At 42.9% G+C, this 26,465-nt stretch overlaps 1 protein-coding gene across 2 annotated transcripts; it reads right to left on the reverse strand.

The window, feature by feature from the left end:
- On the reverse strand, positions 1 to 26,240 carry Mki67 (marker of proliferation Ki-67). 2 transcript variants are annotated; one of them, XM_060381463.1, is made up of 14 exons: positions 25,935 to 26,240; positions 24,026 to 24,104; positions 23,822 to 23,937; positions 21,497 to 21,563; positions 19,124 to 19,169; positions 17,733 to 18,713; positions 15,950 to 16,125; positions 14,784 to 15,045; positions 14,572 to 14,690; positions 14,308 to 14,479; positions 12,217 to 12,372; positions 4,134 to 11,359; positions 3,001 to 3,426; positions 1 to 351 (listed from the first exon to the last, which is right to left on the reverse strand). In XM_060381463.1, the coding sequence occupies exons 1-14, from the start codon at positions 26,024 to 26,026 to the stop codon at positions 286 to 288; spliced, it is 9,984 nt and encodes a 3,327-aa protein (XP_060237446.1). In that variant the 5' UTR covers positions 26,027 to 26,240; the 3' UTR covers positions 1 to 285. The 2 variants fall into 2 exon arrangements, with proteins under 2 accessions (XP_060237446.1, XP_060237452.1); XM_060381469.1 differs by lacking the exon at positions 17,733 to 18,713 and having other exon boundaries at positions 25,935 to 26,238.
- Between the last annotated feature and the right edge of the window lie 225 nt (positions 26,241 to 26,465).

The raw sequence follows: 26,465 nt of genomic DNA on the forward strand, positions 1-26,465 counted from the left end.
TCATAGGAGGCAGTGAACTTTAAAGCTTTATTTTGCAGGACAGACAGCAACCTGTCTGTTCTGCCTGCTCACAACCCTCCCCCCAATTTTTAAACTGTGGTTGCAGAGATCCCTGGTGATCCCCTTCATGATGTCCATGGGAGTTTGAAGAAAGCATAACTAGGAAAGCAACTTCCTTCCTTAAAGATGGGCAGTATTATTTACAGTTCACCTTCACGCTGGAGGCGAGAATCAAACTGGAATTTATCACCAAGCCAATTTATTTTTCCTTCTTAAATGACTCTGCTACTTATTTTCACTATTCTGGTGACTTCTTGTTCTTAATTTCCTGGTGTATACAATGTCTTCATCCTGTTTAGGAAAAGAAACATGAATCCTAAATAATGTTAAGGAACTCAACTCTACAAGCCCCTAGTCCTTACTAGGTGTCATTCACAATTAACTTTTTGGGGCTGGAGAGTTGGCTCTGTGACTAAGGGCACTTCTACTCTTACAGAGGACCTGAGTTCAACTCCCAGAATCCACATGGTGGCTCGCAACCATCCATGGAATCAGATGCCCTCTTCTGACTGACCTCTACCAGCAGGTACATGGTACACATACAAACATACAGGAAATCACTCACTATGCATTAAAAAGGAAACTGTTTTTTTTTAATACTTTAACGTTAAAAATTTTTATAATGCTTACCTTAAAGTTGTTTTTTTCCTAAATGTTTTCTTATTTAGCTTCTCAAACTTAGACCCTATGCTTTCTTACAAGTTTCTAACTTATATTACACAAGTTCTCTATCAGTGTACATGATTCACTAATTAGAAAACATCATCCAGAAAAATTGAATGTGGCCTAGATGAAAACTTAAGTGTCCTAAAGCCAACTTCCCATGGACCAAGGACAGTCACTGTGTCCTGAGGTTTATTATGTGGCTGCAAGAGTATATTGAGTCCTTTAAGGCAGTAGGGAGGTGGAGGTCCATCTACCTGGAAATGGAGATCAAATCTACAGAAAGCAAAAGATGACAATAGCCTCTTAGAGCAAATGACTCCAAGTCCTGGTACCTGATAAACATAAGGCCCACCCAACACAAATTAGAAAAGCCAACGGTGATGCTGGGCATACTTTAGAAGCAACTTTATGAATGATCATGAACAGTAAGAAAGGGAAACAGAAAAATGAACTCTTAAGTGTGAGGCTCAGTATGACAAGGAAGCCTTGGTATGTGAATGCTGTTGAATTCTAGAGAACAATAACAGGTAGCTGCTAACATGGATCTACTGTACACATGATGACAAAAAGGCACACACTGCAGAGGAGGCTTGATCCTCTGGCACACCTGCAGAACAAACCTCTAGAAAATATGTACACCCCACATACGCAGTACCTGGGTCTGTGGTAAACAGAACAGAGGCACATGGCTGACAGAAAGCAGTGTAGAGCTGGAAAAACTTGTCAGTGTATGGAGTTTCTTGGGAACCAGTGGACCTGCGTGCCTATGATGTGATGACCTGACCTGATCACCCTCAGGGCTTGGCTGTTGTGTTCAGGGTTATTAGAGTAAAAAGGCTGGGTTTTACTCCTTCCATTTCATTCTGACAAAGTACTACTTTCAGTATTATGAATCTGTGCTTCAAGTTCTGATTTAAAGTGAGATATACTTGTTAGCCCTATAAGGCTGTGTTCCTGGTGTCTCTTTGGCATCTATAATGAAGGCTTGCTACCATGAGATGGTTCCTAATTCCAGAGAGCCATGAGTTTCCACTTCCTGGGTTTCAGTCTACTTTCCCGAGCCTCTCTTCTGTCCTCTAGAGCAGTGGGCTTGCAACCTGTGGGTTGCAAGCACTTTGTGGGGGTGACAACCCTTTCACATATCAGATATCATGCATGCATACCAGTTATTTACGCGATTTGTAACAGAAGCAAAATTAGTTATCAAGTAGCAATTCTATGGTTGGGGGTCACCACAACATGAGGAACTGTATTATTAAAGAGTTAGAGCATTAGGAAGGCTAAGAACCATTTTCTAAGTGGTCTATCTGCACCTTCCCACTACATTTTCATGCCTTCTTGCTCCGTCCCTCCAGCTGTGTGGGAATTGTCACAGTCTCTGAAAACCTTGGGTCTCCTTGTGCTGTCAGTCCTGCTTCTTGGTTTATTCTAGAAGTGGTTAGGACTGCCAGCTTAGCCACTTCTACTTCAAGTGGTTGTTGCTACCTTTTATCTCATCAGTTGTCTCAGAATACGGTATGGTCAGGCTCAAGCTGAGTGCTGAGAGTGATTATGTATCATTCCCACAAAGGTACCTGCCCACCCTATCTTTAGCTTTTCCTAGAATGCTGCTTAGTGTAACCATGGCATTAAGAATGATGCAAATCACAGACACTGCATGAGAATTTACAGTCCATTAGTTAGATACTGTGAGGTTAGGGTGATGAAATAACAACTTCCTACTGAGTAGAATTTACCTACTTCCATTTATTTGTTTGGGAGACAGCCAATCCTGGGTTCATTCTGCCTTTTTAAAATCAGACTTATTAATTTTGAGTGCTCTGCTTGCTTGGTGCTTAAGCAGGTCAGATGAGAACATCAGAAGCTCTGAACAGATGGTTGTGAGCCATGAAGTCCTAGGAACCACAACTGGCTCCTCTGAAAGAACAGTTACTATTCTCAACCACTGAGCCAACTCACCAGCCCCTATTCAGCCACTTTAAAGGAAATCTTTTGAGTTTAAGTGTTGTCAACCGAGAGAGGCTGAAGATTTCATCTATAATCATGATAAGGCACATTACAAGCATCAGAAAGTGACAATAAATAAACGTTTAGCTTCTAGAATGAAATTTTCAATAGGTGAATTCACTATTCAAAGTAGAATTACAAAAATAGACACAAGAAAGTAGGTGACTTGGATGACAGCTTCTGCAGCTAGCATGCTGGGAGCTGCTGGCATGTCCTTATTTGTCTTTACAATGTGGGCATAAGTATTAGAACATTCTGGGCCCTTACCTGCTTTGGAACTTTTGCATCTTTCTTGGCACCTCGAGTTACTCTTGGCTTAAGTTCAGTGTCCAAAGTGGCTCCAGCTTTTTTGGATCGCAAAGACCTAACATTTGAATGGCCAGAGACTCCTCTCTCTTTCTGAGTCTTTATCACAATTTCCATATCTGGCTCATGTGTTTTCTCCTCGGAAGCATAAGGCTGGGGAATCTCACTCTGTCCTCTAGACTTCAAGCATGTTCTTTTTCCACTGGCTCTGCCCCTAGATGTAGACTTCTTGGCTCCATCATCTGGGTTCTGCAGCTCTGTCTCCTGGGAGGACTTGATGGTCTTCTCATTTTTCGTTATCCCAACCTTCTCTGCAGATCCATCAATCTTGGGTCTTAGGTGTTTTTCATTGGTTTTCTTTCGGTATCTAGAGCTCTGGGGTGTTTTCTAAGGGAATGAGAAGACAACCACTAAATTAATTAAATCTCAAGACCCATCAAGAAAAAAATAAAAGCAAAATTATAAAAAAGGGATCACAAACTTTATATTGATTAATTTACTAAGAGTCATCTAAAATATTCAAGGCAATGCATTGGCTACTTTGTTCCTATGGAAAAATAATCATCTCTACTAATAAATTATAGATTTATTATAAATTTAATCATAATACATCATACTGAAAACAATCCAGTTCATACTATTGAAGAATAGCCATCATACAGGCAGTAAATGAATCCCCGGCCCTTTAAAGATCACCAAAGGCCCTATAATCTTTGAGGAGTGCCATGATGGCCTCCCTGTTCCATTCCTTCTCCAGAATATATGAAATTTAGTACCTGTGTCCTTAACAGAATTATACTGCCCATCTGTTCTCTGATTTATTCTTCAAAGTAAAGATGCATGTAATTCACTCACTCCCTGAGAACTATTACAGCCATTTTTGATTAGCTCGTTTCCAGAGAGGAAAACTTTAAGGAGTTAGTCTATTCCTTGTGCAAATCCCCAAAGGACCACTGGCCATAGCTATTAAAGGTGGTAAATGGAAACTGTATGGAAATGAGTATCTGAAGATAAGCCCCCAATTATACACAGTAAGTGTAGCAATGTGAGCCAAACCCTCCCAGACAAGCACCCACTATGTCCATCCCCATCACCTGATCTGGAGTGACTGAGTTTTCTCCTTTGTCTTCTTTTTCTTCTGTTTTCCTGAAGTTGCTAATCTGCTCTTCCACAGGTTCAATTTTGTTTGACATGATTCTCAGGTGTCTCTTCTTCACAGGCTCAGGTGATACATGCCTCTTGCTGCGAGCAGATCTCTGTGTCTTAGGTACAGGCTTCTCATCTGTGGCTTCCTGCTTTTGTGTCACAGAGCGCAACACCCTGGCTCTTGAAACACTTCCATCTCTTGCAGACGTCCTCTTGGGGGGCAGGAAAGTGTTGCTTTTGATTTGTGAAGCTGCGAGTTCTCTGGTATCCACTGACATTTCCATGGGCTCCTCTTTAGAAGTCCTGAGCACTCTTCTGCATGTTCTCAGGGGCTTTCCTGAGTCTGGCATTTGTGTGTCATGTCTTAGTTTCTCAGGATGGTCTGATATTTGGGTTATTTCTTTGGAGTCACTCAGGACTTCAAGAGGCTGGACCTCATCTTTTTGTGCCCTTGGCCGCCTCCTGCTGCCAGTTACATTGGCTTCTGTGTCTAGTTTCTGCTTAACAGACTCCTTTGAAACTTCAGTGCCTTTGTCATCAATTTCAGGGACCTTGCAAGACCGCATTGTTTGCCTCGATGTTGGCATTGTCTTCTTCAGTACCGAAGGTTCTTCATTCACCTCTACTTTCCCACGTCTAGTCCTGGGACGTCTTGGTGAGATTTGGAGGCTGCCTACTTGCTCTGTCTGTGGAAAATTACAGGGCATCTGTGTGGATCTTTTATCACTTACTGATTCCTCTGTGTGACCTGGGGTTTGGATTGGTCCTTTGAGACCAGCCAATTCTAGGGACTGTGCCTTTTCCCTGGGTACCCTGCGTGGCCTCTTGTTCACAGGCATACTTGTTGCTAGGTCAATTTTCCGCTTTGTAGATGCCTTAAGCTCTTCTTCAACATTTATAGCATCACCCACGGGCTCTTTGAGTGTGCTCCTGGTTTCCCTGCCTGGTGGCTTTCTCTGCGTTGTTGGCTCTTCTTTCACATCCACTTTGCATAGCTGTGTTCTGAACAGCCTCTTTGAAGCTGCTGAGGTTTCCTTTTCTTCTGATTGTGGAGATTGGCAAGACATTCTTACAGATGTTTCCTCTTGAAAACTGATCAGCTCCTCTAAGGGTTGGGTCTTCTTAGCCGTCCTTGGTTGGTTCCTCTTGCCAGTTAAACTTACAGCGGGGTCTTGTTTCTGCATTGAAGATTCCTTAAACTCTTTGACACCTTTACTGTCACCCATGGGCTCTTTTTTTTGTGTATTTCTGGTTTCCCGTACCACTCTTGTAGTCTTTCTTTGTACTCTAGGCTCTTCAGCCACACCCAGTCTCCTAAGTCTTCTTCCTGGCTGTGTCTCTAACATCATTTCCACAGGTTCTGGAGATTTGTTGGGCATCTTTGTGGTCTTGTCAACAGTCACTGAGTCCATTGACAAGCCTGGATCTTGGTAGAGTTCTTGGACGCCAGACAGATGCCCTCGTGTCTGTGCCTTTTCTGCTCGTGCAACTCGTTGCCTCTTGCTGTCAGGCACACTGACTGCTGTGTCCAATTTCCGCTTTACAGGTTGCTTCCTTGTTCTAATGACTCTGCCTTCACTTTCTGGTACTCTAGGTGAGCCTAAGATTTCCCCTGATATTTGTGGAAGCATTCTGTCTCCTGACACTTCATTTTTCACAAGATTCCTCAGATTAATTTTGGGCTGTCTCTGTGAGGTTACTGAAGTGTCTTTTGGTTCTAATGGTAGAAACCTGGAGGACATTTTTGTGGGCTTGTTACCTGCCACTGAAATCTTGTCATGGCCTGGTGTTTGGAAGAGCTCCTGGAGACCAGAGAGGTCTTCTGGTGACTGGGACCTTTTCTTACATGCCCCTTGCTGCCTCTTGCTGCGAGTTACATGTACTGGTGGGTCCAATGTCTGAGCTACGGATTTCTTCACATCTTTGGCTCCTCTGCCATCATCTACTGGAAGTCTGGGTGCATGCATGAATTCCTGTGATGCACACCTTGGCTTATTTAGCGGAGAAAGCTCTTTCTTCACATCCACCTTACCATGACTCATCTTAGACAGTCTCTTTGTGCTTGCTGGGGTTTTGACTGGTTCTGGTTGTGGAGAATCCCGAGACATCTTTGTAGTTTCCCCAACAGTCACTGGGTCACTGGCACCAACTGGTGTTTGGAACAGTTCTGGGAAGCCAGCCAGGTCTTCTAGGGGTTGAGCCCTGATCTTAGGTGTCCGTGACCTCCTCTTACTCCTCACTGAATTTCCAGTAAAATCCAGTTTCTGCTTTGGAGTTTCCATAAAGGATGTGGCATCATTCTCTTTTTGCACAGGTGTCCTGAGTGTGCGTGTGGCTCTGCCTGGTGATGCTGTTTGTTTCCCAAGTGTTGAAGGCTCTTCTTTCACATCTACTTTACCAAGGCCTGTCTTGGACAGTGTCTTTGTGTTTGCTTGAGTTCTGGTATGTCCTGGTTCCGAAGATTCCAAAGACATCTTTGTAGATTCCCCAACAGTCACTGGGTCACTGGCACCAACTGGTGTTTGGAACAGTTCTTGGAAGCCATCCAGGTCTTCTAGGGGTTGAGTCCTGATCTTAGGCGTCCGTGACCTTCGCTTATGTCCTGTTGAATTTTCTGTGAAATCCAGTTTCTGCCTTGGAGTTTCCATAAAGACTGTGGCATCATTATCTTCCTGCACTGGTGCCATGGGTGTGCGTGTTTTTCTGCCTGGTGATTTTGTCCGTTTCCCATCTGCTGAGAGCTCTTCTCTGACATCCACCTCAACAAGACCCGTCTTGGATGGTCTCTTTGTTTTTGGGGTTCTGACTGGTTCTGGCTGCAAAGATTCCCGAGACATCTTTGAGGTTTCCCCAACAGTCACTGGGTCACTGGCACCAACTGGTGTTTGGAACAGTTCTGGGAAGCCAGCCAGGTCTTCCAGGGGTTGAGTCCTGATCTTGGGCGTTCGTGACCTTCGCTTATGTCCTGTTGAATTTCCTGTGGAATCCAGTTTCTGCCTTGGAGTTTTCATAAAGACTGTGGTGCTAGTCTCTTCTTGAACTGCTGCTGGTGTGCCTGTGGCTCTCCCTGGTGACTTTGTCCGTTTCCCAACTGTTGAAAGCTCTTCTTTCACATCTAACTGACGGAGACCCGTCTTAGACAGTCTCTTTGTGCTTGCTGGGGTTCTGACTGGTTCTGGTTGTGGAGAATCCCGAGACATCTTTGTAGTTTCCCCAACAGTCAATGGGTCACTGGCACCAACTGGTGTTTGGAACAGTTCTGGGAAGCCAGCCAGGTCTTCTAGGGGTTGAGCCCTGATCTTAGGTGTCTGTGACCTCCTCTTACTCCTCACTGAATTTCCTGTGAAATTCAGTTTCTGTTTTGGAGTTTCCATAAAGACTGTGGTGTCATTCTCTTTCTGCAAGGGTGCTGGTGTGCGTGTGATTCTGCCTCGTGACTGCCTGGTTGGTTTCTCAGGTACATGACATTCTTTCACATCTGCTTTCCTGAAACCCGTCTTGGACAATGTCTTTGTGCTTGCTGGGGTCCTGATATGTCCTGGTTGTGGAGACTCCAAAGAAATTTTTTTCGTTTCCCCAACAGTCACTGGGTCTTTGCTGCTGGCTGGTGTTTGAAAGAGCTCCTGGACACCAAACAAGTCTTCTGAGGACTGAGACCTTTCCTTGCATGGCCCTCGCTGCCTTTTGCTGACAGATACACTTACTGACGGGCCCTGCGTCTGCTTTTTGGATTCCTTCACATCTTTGTTCCCTGTGCCATCATCTTCTGGCTGACTGGGCATTTGTACAAGTTCTCCTGTAGTACACCTTGGCACATTCAGTGGAGAGAGCATTTCTATCACACCAACTTTCCCAAGTCTTGTCTTGGCCAGTTTCTTTGAGGTTTGTGGGGTACTAACAAGTCGTGGTTGTGGAGATTTCAAGGACATTCTTGTTCTTTTGGTACCAGTTAATGGATCAGTGCTGGGGCCTGGTGTTTTAAAGAGTTCTTGCAAGCCATCAAGATCTTCCAAGGGTTGGATATTTTCCTTAGGTGTTCTTGGCTCTCTGGTAAGCTCAGTTACATCCGTTGCAGTCTCTAGTTTCTCCTTTGCAGTCTCTATAACTGCTTTTATCCTATTATTTTCCGGTACTGGTGCTGTTGGGGCTCTGCCTGGTGACTGCTTCCAAAGTTCTGGAAGTTCTGTCATGTCCATTTTCCTGAGGCTGATCTTGGGCAGACTCTTTCTGCTGGTTTGGGCTCTAACTGGTCCCGATTGTGGAGGTTTGGTGAGCATTTTTGAGGTTTCACCAATAGTCAATGAGTCCTTAGCATAGCCTGGTGTTTGGAAGAACTGTTGGAAGCCACTCAGGTCTTCCTGGCATGGTGTCTTATCCTTAGAAGCATGCCGTGGCCTCTTGTTGCTAGGCATACCAGCTTTTGGATCCAATTTTCGCTTGGCAGATTGATTCAATGCCCTAATGACTCTGTTGTCGGTGGGTACTTGGAGTGTGTCTGTGGCTTCTCCTGACTGTAGGTGTCCCTTTGATTCTAAAAGTTCTTCTTCCACATCTATTTTAACCATACTTGCCCTGGACCGTCTCTTTATGCTTTTTAGGGTTATGACAGGTTCTGGCTGTGGAGAATTAAAGGACATTTCTTCGGTTTTGCCAACAACTAATGCACCATTGCCATGATCTGGTGTTTGAAAGAGCTGCTGGAAACCAGTCAAGTCTTCTAGAGATTTGGCCTTTTCCTTACGTGTTCTTGGCTGTCTCTTAAGCCCTGTTAAATTTTCTGAAGACTCCAATTTCTGATTTGAAGTTTCCATAATTATTTTAATGCCTTCTTCCTGGGGCACTGGTGCTGTAGGTGTGCTTGTGGCTCTGCCTGGTGACTTTGTTCGTTTCCCAACTGTCGAAAGCTCTTCTTTCACATATGTCTGAACAAGACCCGCCTTGGACAGTCTCTTTGTGCTTGCTGGGGTTTTGACTGGTTCTGGTTGTGGAGAATCCAAAGACATCTTTGTAGTTTCCCCAACAGTCACTGGGTCACTGGCACCAACTGGTGTTTGGAACAGTTCTTGGAAGCTATCCAGGTCTTCTAGGGGTTGAGTCCTGATCTTAGGCGTCCGTGACCTTCGCTTATGTCCTGTTGAATTTTCTGTGAAATCCAGTTTCTGCCTTGGAGTTTCCATAAAGACTGTGGCATCATTATCTTCCTGCACTGGTGCCATGGGTGTGCGTGTTTTTCTGCCTGGTGATTTTGTCCGTTTCCCATCTGCTGAGAGCTCTTCTCTGACATCCACCTCAACAAGACCCGTCTTAGATGGTCTCTTTGTTTTTGGGGTTCTGACTGGTTCTGGCTGCAAAGATTCCCGAGACATCTTTGAGGTTTCCCCAACAGTCACTGGGTCACTGGCACCAACTGGTGTTTGGAACAGTTCTGGGAAGCCAGCCAGGTCTTCCAGGGGTTGAGTCCTGATCTTGGGCGTTCGTGACCTTTGCTTATGTCCTGTTGAATTTCCTGTGGAATCCAGTTTCTGCCTTGGAGTTTTCATAAAGACTGTGGTGCTAGTCTCTTCTTGAACTGCTGCTGGTGTGCCTGTGGCTCTCCCTGGTGACTTTGTCCGTTTCCCAACTGTTGAAAACTCTTCTTTCACATCTAACTGACGGAGACCCGTCTTAGACAGTCTCTTTGTGCTTGCTGGGGTTCTGACTGGTTCTGGTTGTGGAGAATCCCGAGACATCTTTGTAGTTTCCCCAACAGTCACTGGGTCACTGGCACCAACTGGTGTTTGGAACAGTTCTGGGAAGCCAGCCAGGTCTTCTAGGGGTTGAGCCCTGATCTTAGGTGTCCGTGACCTCCTCTTACTCCTCACTGAATTTCCTGTGAAATCCAGTTTCTGCTTTGGAGTTTCCATAAAGACTGTGGTATCATTCTCTTTCTGCAAGGGTGCTGGTGTGCCTGCGGCTCTGCTTGGTGATTCTTTCTCAAGTACAGAAAGTTCTCTCACATTCACCCTACGACCCATCTTGGACAGTCTCTTTGTGCTTGCTGGGGTCCTAACCGGTTCTGAATATGGAGATTCGCTGGGCATTTTAATGATTTTGTCCCCGGGGACTGGTGATAGAAAGAGTTCTTGGAAACCAGTTAGGTCTTCCAGGAGTTGAGGCTTTTCCTCAGTTTTTCTTAGCGACCTCCTGCTTCTAGTTATTGTTGGGGTCAGCATTTTACTTTCATATTTGTTCAAAGCTTTGATGTCCCCATGCTCAAGTTCTGGAACTTTGGGACTGTGCCTGGCTCCCCCTGACACGTGCACAAGTTTCGTCAGTGCAGGGAGTTCTTTCTTCACATCTGCTTTCTTCCCAGACATACTGGACCGTGCCTTTGCACTTGTTCTGGTGTTCTCTGCTGTAAGTTGTGGGTATTTGCAAGGGACTTTGGTTTCATAATCCTCTATGAGTTCATCTCTGCAGTTTGGTGTTTCGAAGGTTTCCTTGAGACCAGCTGGGCCCTGTAGAAGTTGGGTCTTTTTATCAGGTGTCTTTAGGCAGCATTTCACCTTGGCTGCATTTACCGCTGGGTCCACTTTCTGTTTTGTAGCTTCTTGACCATCACCTTCTGGTGTGCTTTGCGTATGCATGGATTCCTCTGGGTTATGTGTGGTTCCTTGTTCCTGATTAAGTAGTTCCTCAGCACAGACCTCTGTTTGGGTGACCATCTGACTTCTTATTAAGTCTTTTGCTAGCTTTTGCTCCCTGGCACTTGATCTCATAGCTAATGTCTTTTCTGGACCTTCCTTTAATTTGGTATTTTCCTTGCATCTTTGTGAAGAGTTTTCACAGTCCTGCACCTGTTGATCCACTTCTTGTCCTCGCAGTGATGTCTTTCTTAAGTGTTTTCCTGTGATGCCATCAGCAAGGTCTGCTTCTGTTTTTTCATTCATACTATCTTCAAGGGTATGCCTGAGCTGTCTAGATCGTCTTGTCCTGCTCACACTGGATGCTGTCTCCAGAAGCTCGGTGTCAGAGCCTGGAGTCTTCTTCTCAAGGTGAGTAATGTTATGGACGTTCTTGGGGGTTTGCACTCTGCTTCCATTTTTGATGCTCCGCCGTTTTAAGGTAGGACTTGCAGAATATGTATCAGATGGCTCCTTTGCTGCATTCTGTGTACTGGAGGGCACATTTTCTCCTGTAAGAAACAAAAATAAGTAGACAATAAATGTATTTTATTCTCACCATCTAAGGTCAACACAGTATTTTGTATTTAGAGAGTTTATAAGAACCAACAATTTAACTTCTTATCTACAAAGCTACTAGATGATCTCAAGTCTGTCCTATTTACTACAATCCATTAAATGTAATTCATTATTTGGTGATAGAGCAGGGCCAATGTGAAGTGTCAAGAAGGGTCTTCAAAAGCCTGACATGACACGTGACATGGACTAAAATACAGACAAGTTTTTTTCTAAAACATCAAAAATAGTTATCTATTATCTTCATTCACTAGTGAAATAACACAGCTTCTATTATGTATGTTTAGAGTCCAACTCTGTATGTAAGCAATGATGACCTTAAGTTCCTCCTGCCTCTACTTCCCAAGTTCTGGAACTACAGCCACATACCACTACATTAAGTTTTTGCAATATTAGGGACCTAACCCAGAGTTTTTCTGCATTCCAAGCAAACACCCTACCAATTGAGTTATATCTCTAGCCTTGCAATAATTTTTAATTTATGTAATTTATATATAAATATGACAGGTCAAGTGTACCATTTGTGCTTCTGTCCTCTTATAGGAAAGAAGTTAAAAGCATACAGATATCATTTAAACTTATTAACTGAGTCAATAATTCTTCCTACCAAGCTAGGTCAATGACTGCTAGAAAAATAGCAAGGACTGCTTGAAAACAGAACAGAGAAGATAGAAGATGGCATTTCACCAGGGAAAACAATTGTAGAGAAGAATTACACTATGGTCTATAAAGAAAAAGTTCACCTTCAAGTCTCCATTCAAACGTATGAGAGGAAATAGACAAATAAACCAACCCAAAATCTCTGAGGTGATGGGCAGAGGTGTGCCTCCTGAACTAGTTGCTTGAAACTGTTTTTCAGGCAAATTCTCTGAATTGGGAAGAATGGAGCCCATGTCAGTCATCTGCTGCTGCTTCTCCTTTACTGGAGTCTTGAACATTTCAGTTAGTCCTGATAAAGGAAAGCATTGGAAACATGGCTTACATTATCCTATATCTCACACAGGACAATCTAGATGACAAAGAGGCCTTCAGATTCCAGGTATGCATCATCTCATTAAAATGGTGATTTTGTTAATGTACTCATTTAAAAAGACAAACATATACAGCTTCTTTAACCCTCTCCTATGAAATCATAGGATTTAGTTGACCTCTGTGGTTTTCTAAACTAGTTCTCAAAAATAAGTCCTGGCAGGGGACAAAAATTAGGCATGGGTACCTCCCCTCAGGTTATCAATATATTCCAAGAATCCAGAAATCCCTGACCAAAGGGCCTTATTGTGTTCAAGAAGTCCTAGGTTTTTCAGACCTAAATCCTATGCACAGATGCGTTCCCACATTTTAGAGTATTGATAGAACACTGACCATTTTCAGTGCTATCAGAAACACAACACACACTGACACAAACACACACACTTTAAGTATCAATCCCACTCACTTTAACACCAAAAGGCAGTAGTTACATAACTCCATAAGGAAGATAAAGCTTCCTGAAAAGCTCATGTTTTATGGTTCTGTCTTGTTGGTACCACAGAATGAAAACTTGAGTTGCCTGGGAATGGGCCTGGGAACTGTTGAAGTGCCTATCCACACTTACTTGAAATGTCAGTGTGTACTTTCTTATGTTTTAAAATGGAAGCTGCCAGGACAGACATGGTAGCCCTAATACAGCAGGGGCAGGCAGATCTCTCTTTGAAGCCATACTAAATAATAGTAAGATGCTATCTCATTAAAAAGATGGGCGGGGGAGCAGGATGAGAGGAGAAAACTGCTTACACCAGGGGATGAAACTTGTCTGGCTCCAAGAATCAGCCTAGAAGGAACACTCAAGACAATTCACTGTCTTAGGCACTGTGTATTTAAAATCTTATTTAAGAGTTTAAAAAATATGGGGCTGGAGAGATGGCTCAGTGGTTAAGAGCACTGTCTGCTCTTCCAAGGACCAGGGTTCATTTCCCACATGGCAATTCACAACTGTCTCCATTTACAAGGGATCTGACACCTTCACACTGATGCACATAAAATAAAATTAAATAAATTATTAAAAAATATATAATATATATTAATCAGATACTCAATATATATATATATATACACACACACTTAATTCACTTTGTTTTTATCTTTTGTTATTTTTATAAAGATAAATGAACTGATCAAAATACAGTTCTTTTAGGGGCTATTTCACAAACATTAGACACCAAGGTGTTTGGTTATTTTCATTTCCCAATCTGTAATAAATAAAAATAAGATTCTACCCACTCAGTTCAAATCTTAATTCTCTTCCAAATTGTACAGGCAAGAACTATCACATACAGAGGAACATGAAACAAATCTGCTTTCTTGAGCATAAATTTAAGCCAGCAAGCCATAGTTACTGATACTCAAAACACAGTGGAAACAATTATCAATGGCTAACAAAAATCTTTCTAACATGGCTTCCTCTTGGCAATCAATTAAGTGAATCTTGAAGCATTAATATTGCTCTAAACCAGCCTATTCCCTGGAATTAGCCATCAGCGCAACTCCTCCAAAAATACTGGAACAGAGCCAATAGTCCTCATGCCACAGTGCACCTGTCCATTTTCTGTCACACACGCTGCTCACCAGAGGGCATGCACTAGAGATTTCAATCCCTGCTTCCTGTAGGACACAGATTCCCCCAAACTGACTGAGATCTGTCCTCTACTCCCAACCAATTTCATCTTTGAATATTATGACACTAGAAAGCTGGCGTGATTATTTATTTTGTAGTCACTCACTGCTACAGGGCTCCCAGCTGGGGTTCTAAGGTTTAAGAGATGGGGTGAAATGAAGTAACAAGCATCAAGGAAGTCACAAACAGGATCAAAAAGGCTGGGACTAGTAGCCTTCAGGATTTGTTTACCTGACAGATCTTCACTGAAGTCCATTTTTCGGTTTAGCATCAAGTTGCTCAGCATTTTGTAGGGCTGAGCAGGCATGCTTACTTTTTCAATCTGCGTTCTCCCTATTACAATAGTACAGGGAGAGTTTGCATGGCCTGTGCTAAACTGATTGTGAAGGTTGCTTGTAGGCTTCTGTAGACAAAAGCAAGACAGACAAAATATCACAGCATGAACAATATATACCTAAAACATTTGAAAATAGAAGCATGGCTAAAGCCCTATACCTTTGGAGTAGTAGGTCTTCTTTGCCTTTTGCTCATCTGTTTTTGAGGGGCATGTTTTACAACTTTCATTTGTGTTTGTTTTGCACCGAGTTTTACAACATCTGCCCATGATTTTTTAACTGTTAAAAAAAAAAAAGATGGTGAAACTTTTCAAAACCCAGCCTAAGAAAACTGAGCTTGAAATATTTATTTTTGCAAAGTACAACACTAACCAATCAGGTTGGCTTCAGAAGCCCCGCTCCTTCTCTTGGAAGAAATCATCTGTAGAATGCCATGCTGACCTCGGCTGATAGATGCTCTCTTGGCAGGTAGGTTGTTGCTCTTCCGGCCTGATTTCTTGGGAGTATCTGTTTGATATAAGGATTTGCTTCCACTGGAAGCAGGCGAGGTCCTGACTGATCCACGCCTTTGATCATTTGCCCTTGTTGGAGTTCCTCCAGCCGACTCTTGTTGCCTTGGTGACTTGGGTGGCTCCTGACAATCAAGGAATTAATATCTCTGTAATAGCTATTAAAAACCTTTAAAACAAACCTTGTAGCTTTTATAATTAAAAAAAAATTTTTTTCTTGTACATTGGTATTTTTCCTGCATGTAAGTTTGTGTGAGGAGGTCAGATCCCCTAGAACAGGAGTTACAGACAGTTGTGAGCTATGTGAATGCTGGGAATCAAACCCCGGTCTTCTGGAAGCGTAGCTCATGCTCTTACCACTGAGACAACTCTCCAGCTCCCCATGTTGCTTTTAAATCCTGAAGCACCAGTGAGGAAGGAGACACTGCTCAATGAAATAAGGTACTCCAGTTTCAGCTCAGCCAACACCAATCCTAGATCTGCATGGAGGGCTACTCAATTCTGGGTGGTGGGACAAGGTAGGAAGGTGTTAGGTGTGCCTATAAGACCTCTTGGTATTAAAAGAATAAACCTGTTCAGGGCCCTTTTAGGAAACTGAGGTATATAGCCAGACCAAAGGAAAATAACAGAATAGTGACAAAGGGCTAAAGGCCTACAGAGCTACATTTGCAGAAGAGATGTTTTACCAAAGAGTTTCCTTCTCACAACCTCAAAGCATTTATATCCTAGAACAATAAAAAATAAAAAACTTCAACAACAAAGCAATCCTTGTGATCACATATGCTGCCGTTTTTAAATGGTATCAGTGTACCCCACAGTTACATGGCCCTGTGGTTGTGTCTTCTTCAAAGGGAAAGTGCTCAGTACCCTACTTCACTTCCCAAGAACCACCTGAGAGCCCATATGGTTGTTTCTGGGCAAGTGGTACAAAACTAAGATCTCAACTGCCATCCTAGTCCACATTCTAGATGGAATGTGGACCATCTGTGAGCCATGAGGTACAAACACAATGCCGATTGTCCAACTTACCTTGATGATTTTCTTCAGGACAGCTGGACTGTGAGTGGCAAGTGACTTCCTCTTGGCTGGTGTCTCTCCTCTTTTGAGTGGTGTATTAGGAGGCAAGTTTTCATCAAATAATTCAGGTCTTAGACAACCACCAAAGGATACTCGTCTTCTCTTCAAAGACATTCCCTCACTCTTGTCTGAAGTAAGAAATGCACACGTGAAAAAGCAATGTAAATGCCATGCCAGAACTTAAGATTCATGTCAAAATAGCATTAAAAAGTAATCCATGGCAAAGGCACTGAAACATGGAAACTTTACTCATAAAACTGATGAAATCAGAGCAGCCTCAGGACTTCCAAAACCATCTCAAGATAAACGAGATGTATTGCACTTCAACTGGACAGAACAGAGGCTCTCCTTGAAATTGAAAATTGCCCATTATATAGAAAGTTATCTGTCTATAGCAGCAGGTGTTACTTCCTAACAGAGGAGTCAGCACCTGAGCAATGCCCTGAGAAGACTTAATAAAAGACAAACATATTTGAGCCAGACCCAGATGTACCTTATGAGTAAACTATATGAGCAAGAAAAATCTCTAGGTAGTGCTTATGAGCAGTTCACACAACCCAAACCATTATACAACTTCCTGAACAGTCTAAATAAACCCTGTGTCCAGAACAGGCACTCTACTCTGAGGCTCAATGGAATACTGGCTGATGAGTACAAGTGTCACTGACAGATAGCCACACTGATCACCAGTAGAAACTGTCCCTGACATAAAGGTTATTGCATTGGAGCCCGGAGAGCTTTCCTTTCTGTAAGCCAGCATGAAACAAGTATGTAGAAAGATGCCACAGGCTACATACAATGTAGTCTTGGGTTGTCAGTTAGTGTTTATAGCAGAGATAGAGAGGGAGAGAGCTTTCTCTAGGTGGTAAAATGGCTCATCAGGTTAAGGGTGCTTTGCTGCCAAGCCTATGGACCTGAGGTTAGTCCCTGAGACCAAGATGGCATATGGTAGGAGAAGACTGACCACTACAATTTGTCCTTAGACTGCTACATGAGGGCCATGGCACATGCTTACTGTCTCTTTCCCAATATACTAAAATAAGCGTAATGAAAAAAATTTTTAAATGTTAATGCCTTGGGAGCATATAGTAACTCTGCTGGTGTAGAAACCCGAGTCCAGCCCATTGTCTGTAATAAAGTGCTTACAAGAGACCAAGAACAGTCAGGTGGTGATGGTGCACACCTTTAATCCCAGCACTTGGGAGACAAAAGCAGGAGGATCTCTAAACTGAATTTTGAAATCAGCCTGGTCTACAGAGCAAGTTCCAGGACAGTCAAAGCTACACAGAGAAACCGCCACAAAAATAAATAAGTAAATAAATAATAAATGAGGGACTAAGACCAAAGTGGGAACACCCAAGAGGCACTATGTTCAATGATACTCAAAGAACTGACAATGGTTCATTCCCAAGGACCAATGCCCTAAGATATAATTAGTATTCAGAACTGGACCATAAATGAAAAGCCATTATGATTATACCACTTATTTTTGTAAAAGAAAATCACGATTTTCCTGAAGTAGTTCCCTCCTGAACTAGTTACCTACTTATAAATGGCAGTCTTCAGTACCCACATATCAGGTAAAGCATGCCTCTTACTGTAGTATCAGAGTACTTAGTGGGTTCTTTAGCACGTGGCTAATCACACCAAACGAAGACCTTATTAACTCATAATACATAACATAAGGTAGATAGTAACCTATTAGGAAAAGTAGACCTACAGTTAAATAACTTACTAATGGAATCACCAAAGTTGCTGATATCAACAGAACTAAGACCGGGTAGCCCAGAGCAAATCTGTTCGGCTGCAGTGGCCAATTTCTCAGGCTTGCTGAAGGCATTCTTGGGAGTTTTCTTTTCACCTGAAGCAAGGCACGGAGTTGAAGAAAGCCGCTTTTGTGTATCTGCAGGTAGCACCTCTACCCTTGCAGAAAAACTACTTCTCTTTCTGGAAGAGGGATTTTCTGGTGCATCAACAAGGCTGGCAGCATCTTCAACCTTCACCGAAGTTTGGTTTCTAGTTAACAGCTTCCTAGGAGTGATTATTTTATGAACTGCCTTGGCACCTTCACTTTCACCTGGATTCACAGACTCTTTTCCACCAATAGCATGGAAGTCTTCATCTTTAAGTTGTTGTGACTTCCGCACCGGGGTCTTCGTTTTAGCTGTCTCAGAGAGAGAAAAGCTGGAATTCAGAGCCTCCATGGGAGTCTGAACAGACTCCCCACCACCTGTCTGTTTCTCAGTACAGATCATTTCAACTTCAGGTGAAGAGGTTGCTGTAACAGGGATGTTGCCACTGGACTTTGGTCTTGCCTTGCATGACACCAAAAGCTGTGTCTCCGATTCTTTTCCTCCTGCACGGTGAGGTTGTGGTTCTGATTTTCTATGTTTCTGTGATTTTACAACCAACTGTTCCTTCAATGACTGATAAAGTTCCTTAAATGGAGATTCATTTTTCTTGCTATTACTAAGGCTCTGTGCAGGAGAAGACTTCAGCTTCCTGTAACTGCTTCCTGTTGCCTTGGACTTCTTAGAGATATCCCCAGAAGTGGACTCTCTGCTACTGTGCTGTTCTAAATGCCCTGATAGATCTTGGGTAACATTGTCTTTTGAGCCCCCTGAGGCAGGGCTGTCTCCAGTGAGTGTCTCAGCATTCACCACAGATCTTCCTGAAGCAGTGATTTCTGAAGCCTTGGCATCTTGGCCTTTCCCATCTTAGCAATAAATATGATATAAGAAACAGAAGTTTAACATTTTCTAGTGACTAACATTTCTAGAATCTGGTACCATATTTTAAATTGCCGTATAAGCTAGCTTTTCGTTTAGCCCTCAAATTACTTAATTTCTTGTACTTCTCTTATTATGCTATTTTCACCTTGATAAAGCACATTAGCTCTGAATAACCAATGATGTAACATATCACACCAGACAGCTCAAGCTTAAATGGGCAACTAAAAATTCCCTAGGGAACAAGTTATTCAGCTATCTGCTTTGGATTGGCATGTTAAATGGAACCAGTCTCTTATTTGAGTTTGGGAGAACAGAAATTTTATACCCATGATCCCACCCTTGCCACTATCATAATGGCCTAATGCTAAAGGTCCCAGAATAGAATCAAACCAACCAGGGTCAGCAGAGAAGCTAGCTCTTGAGGCTCGCCGCGCCGGTTCCTACAAGTAAAAAGTAAGAAGAGCAATTATAGGGCCTTTATTTGAGAACTCATTTTGAAACAGGAAAACACTCTTTCATTACTATTATTTGCCAGACTGCTTCTTTATGACATTTAGAGACTTGAGAAATAGACCCAAGTAACTTGCAAGCTAGTGGTGATGACCTAAGCATATCTTAGCTGACTTAAACCTTTCTTTCTTTTCTTTTTTAATTTTAAGATTTGTTTTGTTTATGCATATGTATGTGTCTAGGCACTTTCATGTGGGGTACCTGGAATTACAGGTGGTTGTGAGCTGCCCTATGTGGGGGCCAGGAAGTGAACTTGGGTCCTCTGGAAGAGGAGCAAGCACTCTTAACCGCTAGGCTATCTATCCCTCCAGGGCCCTGTCTCCCAGTAAGTTTTCTAGAACTTCTTTAGTTTCTAACATCATATGAACAAAGAAGCAAAGTTAAAATTAAATTCCTCCATCTGTTAACTCACCACAGGCACAAACTATAGACACCCTAAGTGTCACGAGAAATGGACTCAGGATGTGCTAAACTGCAGTTCCACTAGCACCTGTGCTCTCATCCCTATCAGGTATCTGTTGTGTATCAGAGCCAGGAAACTAAGACACACGTAAAAGCAACACACTCATGGGCACTATAACTTGAGCCTAAATATCAAATTCGACAGTCTTTCTAAACCAATAGGCAGTGCCTACACATTCTGCAATGTAGAATGATTCTGGAGGTGAAGGATTTGTGTTTGTGTGAGCTGGGAACAAAGCTGATGCTGGCTATCTTTCTTAGATGCTCACCACCTTATTTCAAGGGACAGGGTACAAACTAAACCTGGACTACACCAATTTGGCTAGACTCGCTGGCCACCAAATACCAGGAATCCTATCTCTGCCTCTTCAGTGATGGGGATTTCAGGTACATGCTACCACACCCAGATTTATTTATGTGGGTTCTAGAAGACCAAATCCAGGTGCACATGCTTACAGAAAAAGCATTTTACACTGAGATGTCTCCCCAGTCCTTTAATTTTTGCATGATTATATTAAACAGGCATGACATTCTTATTCCTATCACACTATATGTATTGAATTTTAATGCTTAATTTTATTATCAGACTAGTAACCGAACAGTATTTGTCTCTCCCATAGATCTACAACTACCAACAATTTCATTTTCTTACACCTATTAAAAGTTGAATGGTGGCTGGTGTGTGGGATACCTCAAAAACCAGCTTCCACCAGAGGTTGATGAGCACTGGACCCCTCTAAAGAAGAAGCAATATTTAACATGGCAGAGGTCTTGAAGGAAAAGTACCTGCTGCAAAATGTAGATGAATTCAAAAGCTCCTAATCCAAGGGACTGAAGCTAGTTCACAGTACTAGTTTGACTAGCATTCTAAAAGGAGAGACAAAGATTCTTAAGGCTTACTCTAAAGCTACTGAGTCCCACCAAGCCTCTAATCTTGTGTGCAGAATTGTGCTTTAGTAAACTATACCAGTGGTAGTAGTCTTGCTGATACTCTCAAGTGACAGGATTCCTTCACACAAGCACTAGACTCACTGCCTTCTAAACTAGGAAGCTTCTTCATCACTCAGTTCTCACAATGTAATTATTTTTGAAACAAAGAAATGGAAGGGAACAATGAGTAAAGACAAAGTGGCTCATCAGATGTCTCCAGTTTTTATTTCTGTTGGTCTCAAACCTGGGACAAATGGCTGAGGTACTTATTAACATATCAAAGTGCACCCTGGTCACCAGGTTCTCCTAGCATCCCTCTACCTATTACAGGGCCCTCTTGTCTGACATACCCCACCCTCTAACCTAAACTTCTCCAGCCCAGGGGCTAGCCTGCCCCCTCCCTCAGCTCCTCTGGCCCCTGTATAACTCAACCATTTCAGCTCTTGGCCCAGTCTGCCCCTCTAGGTCACTGGCTCCTCTCCCACCCCCAACCTCCTCACATGGCCCAACTCAGGGCCATGTTCACTCTGGACTCCCACAGATACCTCTGTCTCTGCCTATGCTCTCTTCAAATCTATAATAAACTTCCACCATACCTAGGAGCTATCATGTTTTTCCTTTTTTTTTTTTTTATTTTTAAATTCAGTTTCTATATATTCAGACTATTCTAAGATCACAATACAGCCTAGTAGAGTGTTACTTTACTATGTTCAGGGTCAACTTATTACCGTACATTTTCCTGTTTATTGTCAGAAAGCCATTCTTGGTCACCAATTTAAAAGTGAGAAATCACTTGTTAAAAGCATATAAATGAGTTATCATCAAGACAAAAGAATCAAAGTCAAACCTGAGTATTTCCCCTCACCTGTCCAAGTGATTTTCCTGGAAATTCTGTTGATTTGTGTCCATCTTCATGACTTAGGTTTTCATACCTACAGTGCACAGATGAGGTGAAGATTTAAACCTATAGGTTCAAGTGTTATAGATACAAACCCTGGAACAAACTTTAGGCTTTGTTCAGAATATTACTTTATGCAAAGAAATTGTTTTAGTTAGGAAAAAATTTTTCATACTAAAAACTTATATAAACAGAAAACTACAAAGTTATGTTATAGAACTATGATCACTACTTTTTCAATTTCTCTGGAGGAAAAGTGCATCTTTTTGGGGGGAAAGGTGAGAGTTGAGACAGGGTTTCTCTGTGTAGCCCTGGCTGTCCTCAAATTCAGAGATCCGCCTGCCTCTGCCTTCGAAACACTTGGATCAAAGGTGTGTGCACCAAGCCTGGCAATGGAAAAGCACATGTTAGACATCTTAGGACGATGGCATTAGGATTATGAGATCTTGGTAATCACTTCATAGCATAGCTGAAATTCTTTACTTTGTTAACTCAGCGAAGTGGCCTAATTTGAGTTTAGATGCTGTCTATGTAAGATCTGAAGACAGCTAGCATCTGGAACCCTTCTCCAAGCTATTACAATGCTGAACCAAGTCTCTTTTAAAGAGTCTAGTCAATAAAAATTTCCTTTCAGACTATTCAGAGACAAAGGACATTTTATAAGGACTGAACAGTAGTCTACTTAAAGACAAGCTTCTCAACATCAGGTTCCTAGAGGCAACAAAAGCCTTAACAACTACAAAGAGTTGAAATTAAGGGGGTAAAAAGTTGTATTATGCAAGCAAAAAGAATTTATGTATAAATACCATCCAAAGAAATCACTAATGCAAAAGATGTGACTAAAAGATATTGTAAATGACAAAGAATTCTATGCACCATTTAGAATTATGCCCAGGAGTCCACAACCATATGCCAGGGTATAGCATCAAAATATATAAAGCAAAAAGTGCTAGAGAAAATAAATCAATTAAAGAAAAGTAAACAAATCCTCAGTGAGTAAGTTCAAGATATCTTTTAAACTATTAAGCAGGGAAATAAGAAAATAATTATTAAGAATAGAGAATTTAACATGTCTACAGATAGAACACTGCATTCAATAGTTGTAGAATTCCATTTTCAAATACAGAAAATGGGAGGAGGGTATTTGATCACAAAGAAAGCCTTGACAGGGCTGGAGAGATGGTTAAGAGCACTGTCTGGTCTTCCAGAGGTCCTGAGTTCAATTCCCAGTGACCACATGGTGGCTCACAACCATCTACAATGGGATCTGATGCCCTCTTCTGGTGTGCAGCTGTATATGCTGATAGAGCATGCATATACATTAAATAAGTAAATAAATAAATCTTAAAAAAAAAAAAAGCCTTGACAGATTTCTACTGGAAATCACTGAAATTCTCATCAAGAATGAATAAATTGTGAATACTTTTACATATTACTGTGTATACTGTGCTATATTAATGAAATACCTATATTTTGAGAAGAAACAAAACAAATACACCTAAATCACACACACAAAAGAGCATTAGTCAGATACAAACACAAAGTTTTATGCTAACTATCACATTTAGAGGCCCACAAACAGGTAGCAAGACTCCAAAAACGCTGCTCTCTTAAAGCCACCATGGTGGCTCAGTAAGAGAAAAGTTGTGATTAGAGAGCAACAAAAACAAACAAACAAAAAAACCTATTAGAAGTTTCCCTTGTGACTTGGTGATGGTATATGAGTCAGCTAGGACTACCACAATTAAAATACAGACAGGGTGCCTTAAATAACAGAAATCTGCCACTCAGTTCCGGCTAAAAGTCAAGTCCAAGACATCGATAGGAAAGGCCTCCTCTGGGCCTCCTGGACTGCTGAGAGGGCTGCCTCTCAACAGTGCTTCCCTCGGTGCACCTGCTCCCTCTATGCTAATCTTTCCTTATTATAGTGATTTCAGCCATGCGTTAGGACCCAATCCAACTGCCTAAGTTTAACAGAAGTTTTTTTTAAGGGGCAAATAAAGGAGCTAGGAATTTGGACATTTGGCCTTAGCTGTCTAGCCAGTCTAGCCTACTTGGTGAATCCCAGGCAGTTAGAGATCTTGTCTCAAAAAAGGGGGGGAGGGGGTGACTAATACCCTGAGGACCACACCTGAGGTTGTCCTCTATATTCTACACAGACACAGGTGTACACAGCTGAACACACACACCCTGTGAAGACATTTCCGATATCCATCAACATCAAAGAAAGTGGTACTAGTTTATGGTTTAAAGAGAACACATTTAGAATTAAGCCAGTTAGTTTTCACCTACCTAAAGGATCGGTCAATGATTGTTATTATATCTCCATGTTTCAGCTGCACAGGCTCATCTATAGTAGCCCCATTTACTTGTGTTGGATTTGTGGAACTGAAATTATATAATATTGCCTACAAGTAGAGAGGAGAAGCAAAGGCTAAGGACTTGCTTAAAATCAAATTCAGTAGCTTTAAGAGTTGATTTCAAAAACTCACTTACCTCTTGCTCTTTGACTTGAATTTTGCAATGTTTTTTTGACACTACAGGCAGCTGGATACGAATGTCACATTCAATACTCCTTAACAAAGAAGATAAGGATTTTTATGGGGATATGCAACTAAAAGAAAGAAACCTTCAAAATTTCAAAGTCTTAACAGAATTTGTCTGGTATGCTTAGACGATAAGTGTGATGACACATGGACTAACAAGATACAATGGGCAGTGCAAACAAATTTTCCTAAGTACTGCCTAAGAAGCCATAAACGATCATTAAAACTTTAGTACTTCAGAATAATTATATTAAACACATAATGAATCATATAAGTAGTTACACTTACAAGACACAAATAAAGGAGGACTTCATATCAGTTTAGGGGAACTTTATAATGTGTTTATAACAATTTGGGTGTTGAAGGACACAGAAAGGTACTAGCATAAAATGTTCTGTGGGTAATTAATGCCTCAGTTTCTTCATACACAAAATCAGCACCTCTGTTGCTATTCGGTTACAGTTGCATGTGTGATTTTTGTACGTAGCACAGTTAATCCATGTGAGTTTTTATCTGTTAATTATTTAAAACCACACCGATGTTGACAGATTCAAATGTCCTCCCAATACAAACACTAATCCACAGAAAGTATCTAGATTAGAATGTCTTTCTAGAAAGTTGGCACTGTCATGGCACAGCACGGAAGGGACAATTCCTAACCCATCCACAAACCAGGAGAGCTTTATGGAGAGCTCCACCCCGAACCTTAAAGGCCTGAACATACTCTCTGCACTGTGTTTTCCTGTGAACCTCTGGAGTCTAAGCGTATCTCTTCCTATAAACAAATACCACACAACCAAATGCAAATTGTTTTCAAATTTTTAAAATTTGCCAAAGTATAGTTAAGTAACATTGCAAATAATCAAAATGAATGACACTTGAGACAAGAATATATACTTTCTTCTTTTTAACAACAAACCATAGAAAGTGACAGCTTCCTTACTCTCAAGAAAATGTAGATTTGGGGTACCAAAACACCAGACAGAGACCGTATCTTGGAAGTCAGTTTTTCTGAGCAGAAAGATCACTGCAGTCCATACTTCTTAGAAACCTCAATGCCTCAGACATTCTGGAGCAGAGAATCCTTCAACGCCTCGTTCGCTGTCAAATACACTATGCCTCTGTCCTGATTCAGTGTTACTAGCGGCAGACACCTCTCAGGATGACATGAAAAAAAATGTCACCAGACTTTGCCAAATGTCTCCCTGAGAATTATCATTCTTGTCTGACCCCCAAATCCAAATCTCCATCTTCCTACTGGACACTCACCCTGTGTCATACACTGCTTGATCCTAAGTGTCAGGCACCACATTGGGACCCTGGAGATGTAATCGTTAACAAGACAGCCCTTGCCTTGGAACTTAAGTCTCTTGGGAGATAAACACAACTCTAAAAACTAGTCACCAACGTTCATGGTGTTAGCAAAGACGAGCTTCCTTTAAAAGCACTTCTCAGGTAATATTTTAAAAGCGCCAGAAAGAGCCATAAGGATCAAACTTGGCCAAACTTGGCAACGCAAGCTTTGAGGCCTGGAAGACCTCAGAGAGGACTATCATCCGACCCCCGGGGAAGGGAAAGAGGGAATTCTTCCAGAGCACCCGAGCAGGGCTCTCCTGGCTTCCTGTTTTCGGAAACATCTGGAGCCGCAGCCGGCCGCTTCAGAGCGACAGTGCCGGAGCGGCGGGACACCGAAGTCAGTTTCGCGTCTACCAAGTGTCAAACCCTGATTCCATCTGAGAAGCTCCCAGCGCCTGAGCAAGACTTCCGAACCCGCTACGGGGACAGGCCTGCCCAGGGCCAAGAGCGGTGGGTCGCGGGGGTCCCGGCCTGGGGTCGCCTCGGCCCCTCCGCGCGCTCACCTTCCGAACAAGCAGGAGCTGAGGCTCAGCGGGAAGTGTGCGCCGTCGTCTCCGTTCCGCTTGATGGTGACCAGGCGAGCCGAGGACTCCATGGTCCGCCCGGCCGTCAGTCCCGAGCGAAGGGCCGCGGCCGAGGGCGGAGTAGCCTCCGGGTGGAGCTCCGGGTCCCGCCGTCCGCGCCGCTCGTCGGCGGGACCAGTCAGCACCAAGTCAGCTCTGGCCGCGGCTCACGGGCCCGGCCCGCGTCAGAGCCGTCGGCTCCTCAGCAGAGGCGGCCCGACCACAGCGACCCGCGTCCTTCGCTCCGCCCCGACCCGCAACCCCGCCGCCCGCCGCCCGCCGCCCGCGTCCCGAGTGCCACCAAAGCAGTTCCGCGCCAAGACTGCCCGCCGCGCCCGCCCGATTCAAATGAAAACGACGGTTCAAATTCTGCCGCTAAGTGCTGCGATTGGGCCAGGCGGCCAGCGAGCGACCAATGGGAAGGGCGAGGTAGGACTGGGCGGGGCCGAAGGGGGCGTGGGGTAGGACAGG

This window comes from Meriones unguiculatus, chromosome 1 (genome assembly GCF_030254825.1).
Source record: "Meriones unguiculatus strain TT.TT164.6M chromosome 1, Bangor_MerUng_6.1, whole genome shotgun sequence".
NCBI lineage: Eukaryota > Metazoa > Chordata > Mammalia > Rodentia > Muridae > Meriones > Meriones unguiculatus.

Excerpts from the sequence above, each read along its gene's own strand:
- Mki67 (XM_060381463.1), bottom strand. The coding sequence starts at position 26,026 with ATGGAGTCCTCGGCTCGCCTGGTCACCATCAAGCGGAACGGAGACGAC. Across the intron at positions 23,938-24,025 it reads TTCAAGTCAAAGAGCAAGAG|GCAATATTATATAATTTCAG; the intron begins GTAAGTGAGTTT and ends CTCTACTTGTAG. Across the intron at positions 21,564-23,821 it reads ATCATTGACCGATCCTTTAG|GTATGAAAACCTAAGTCATG; the intron begins GTAGGTGAAAAC and ends TGTGCACTGTAG.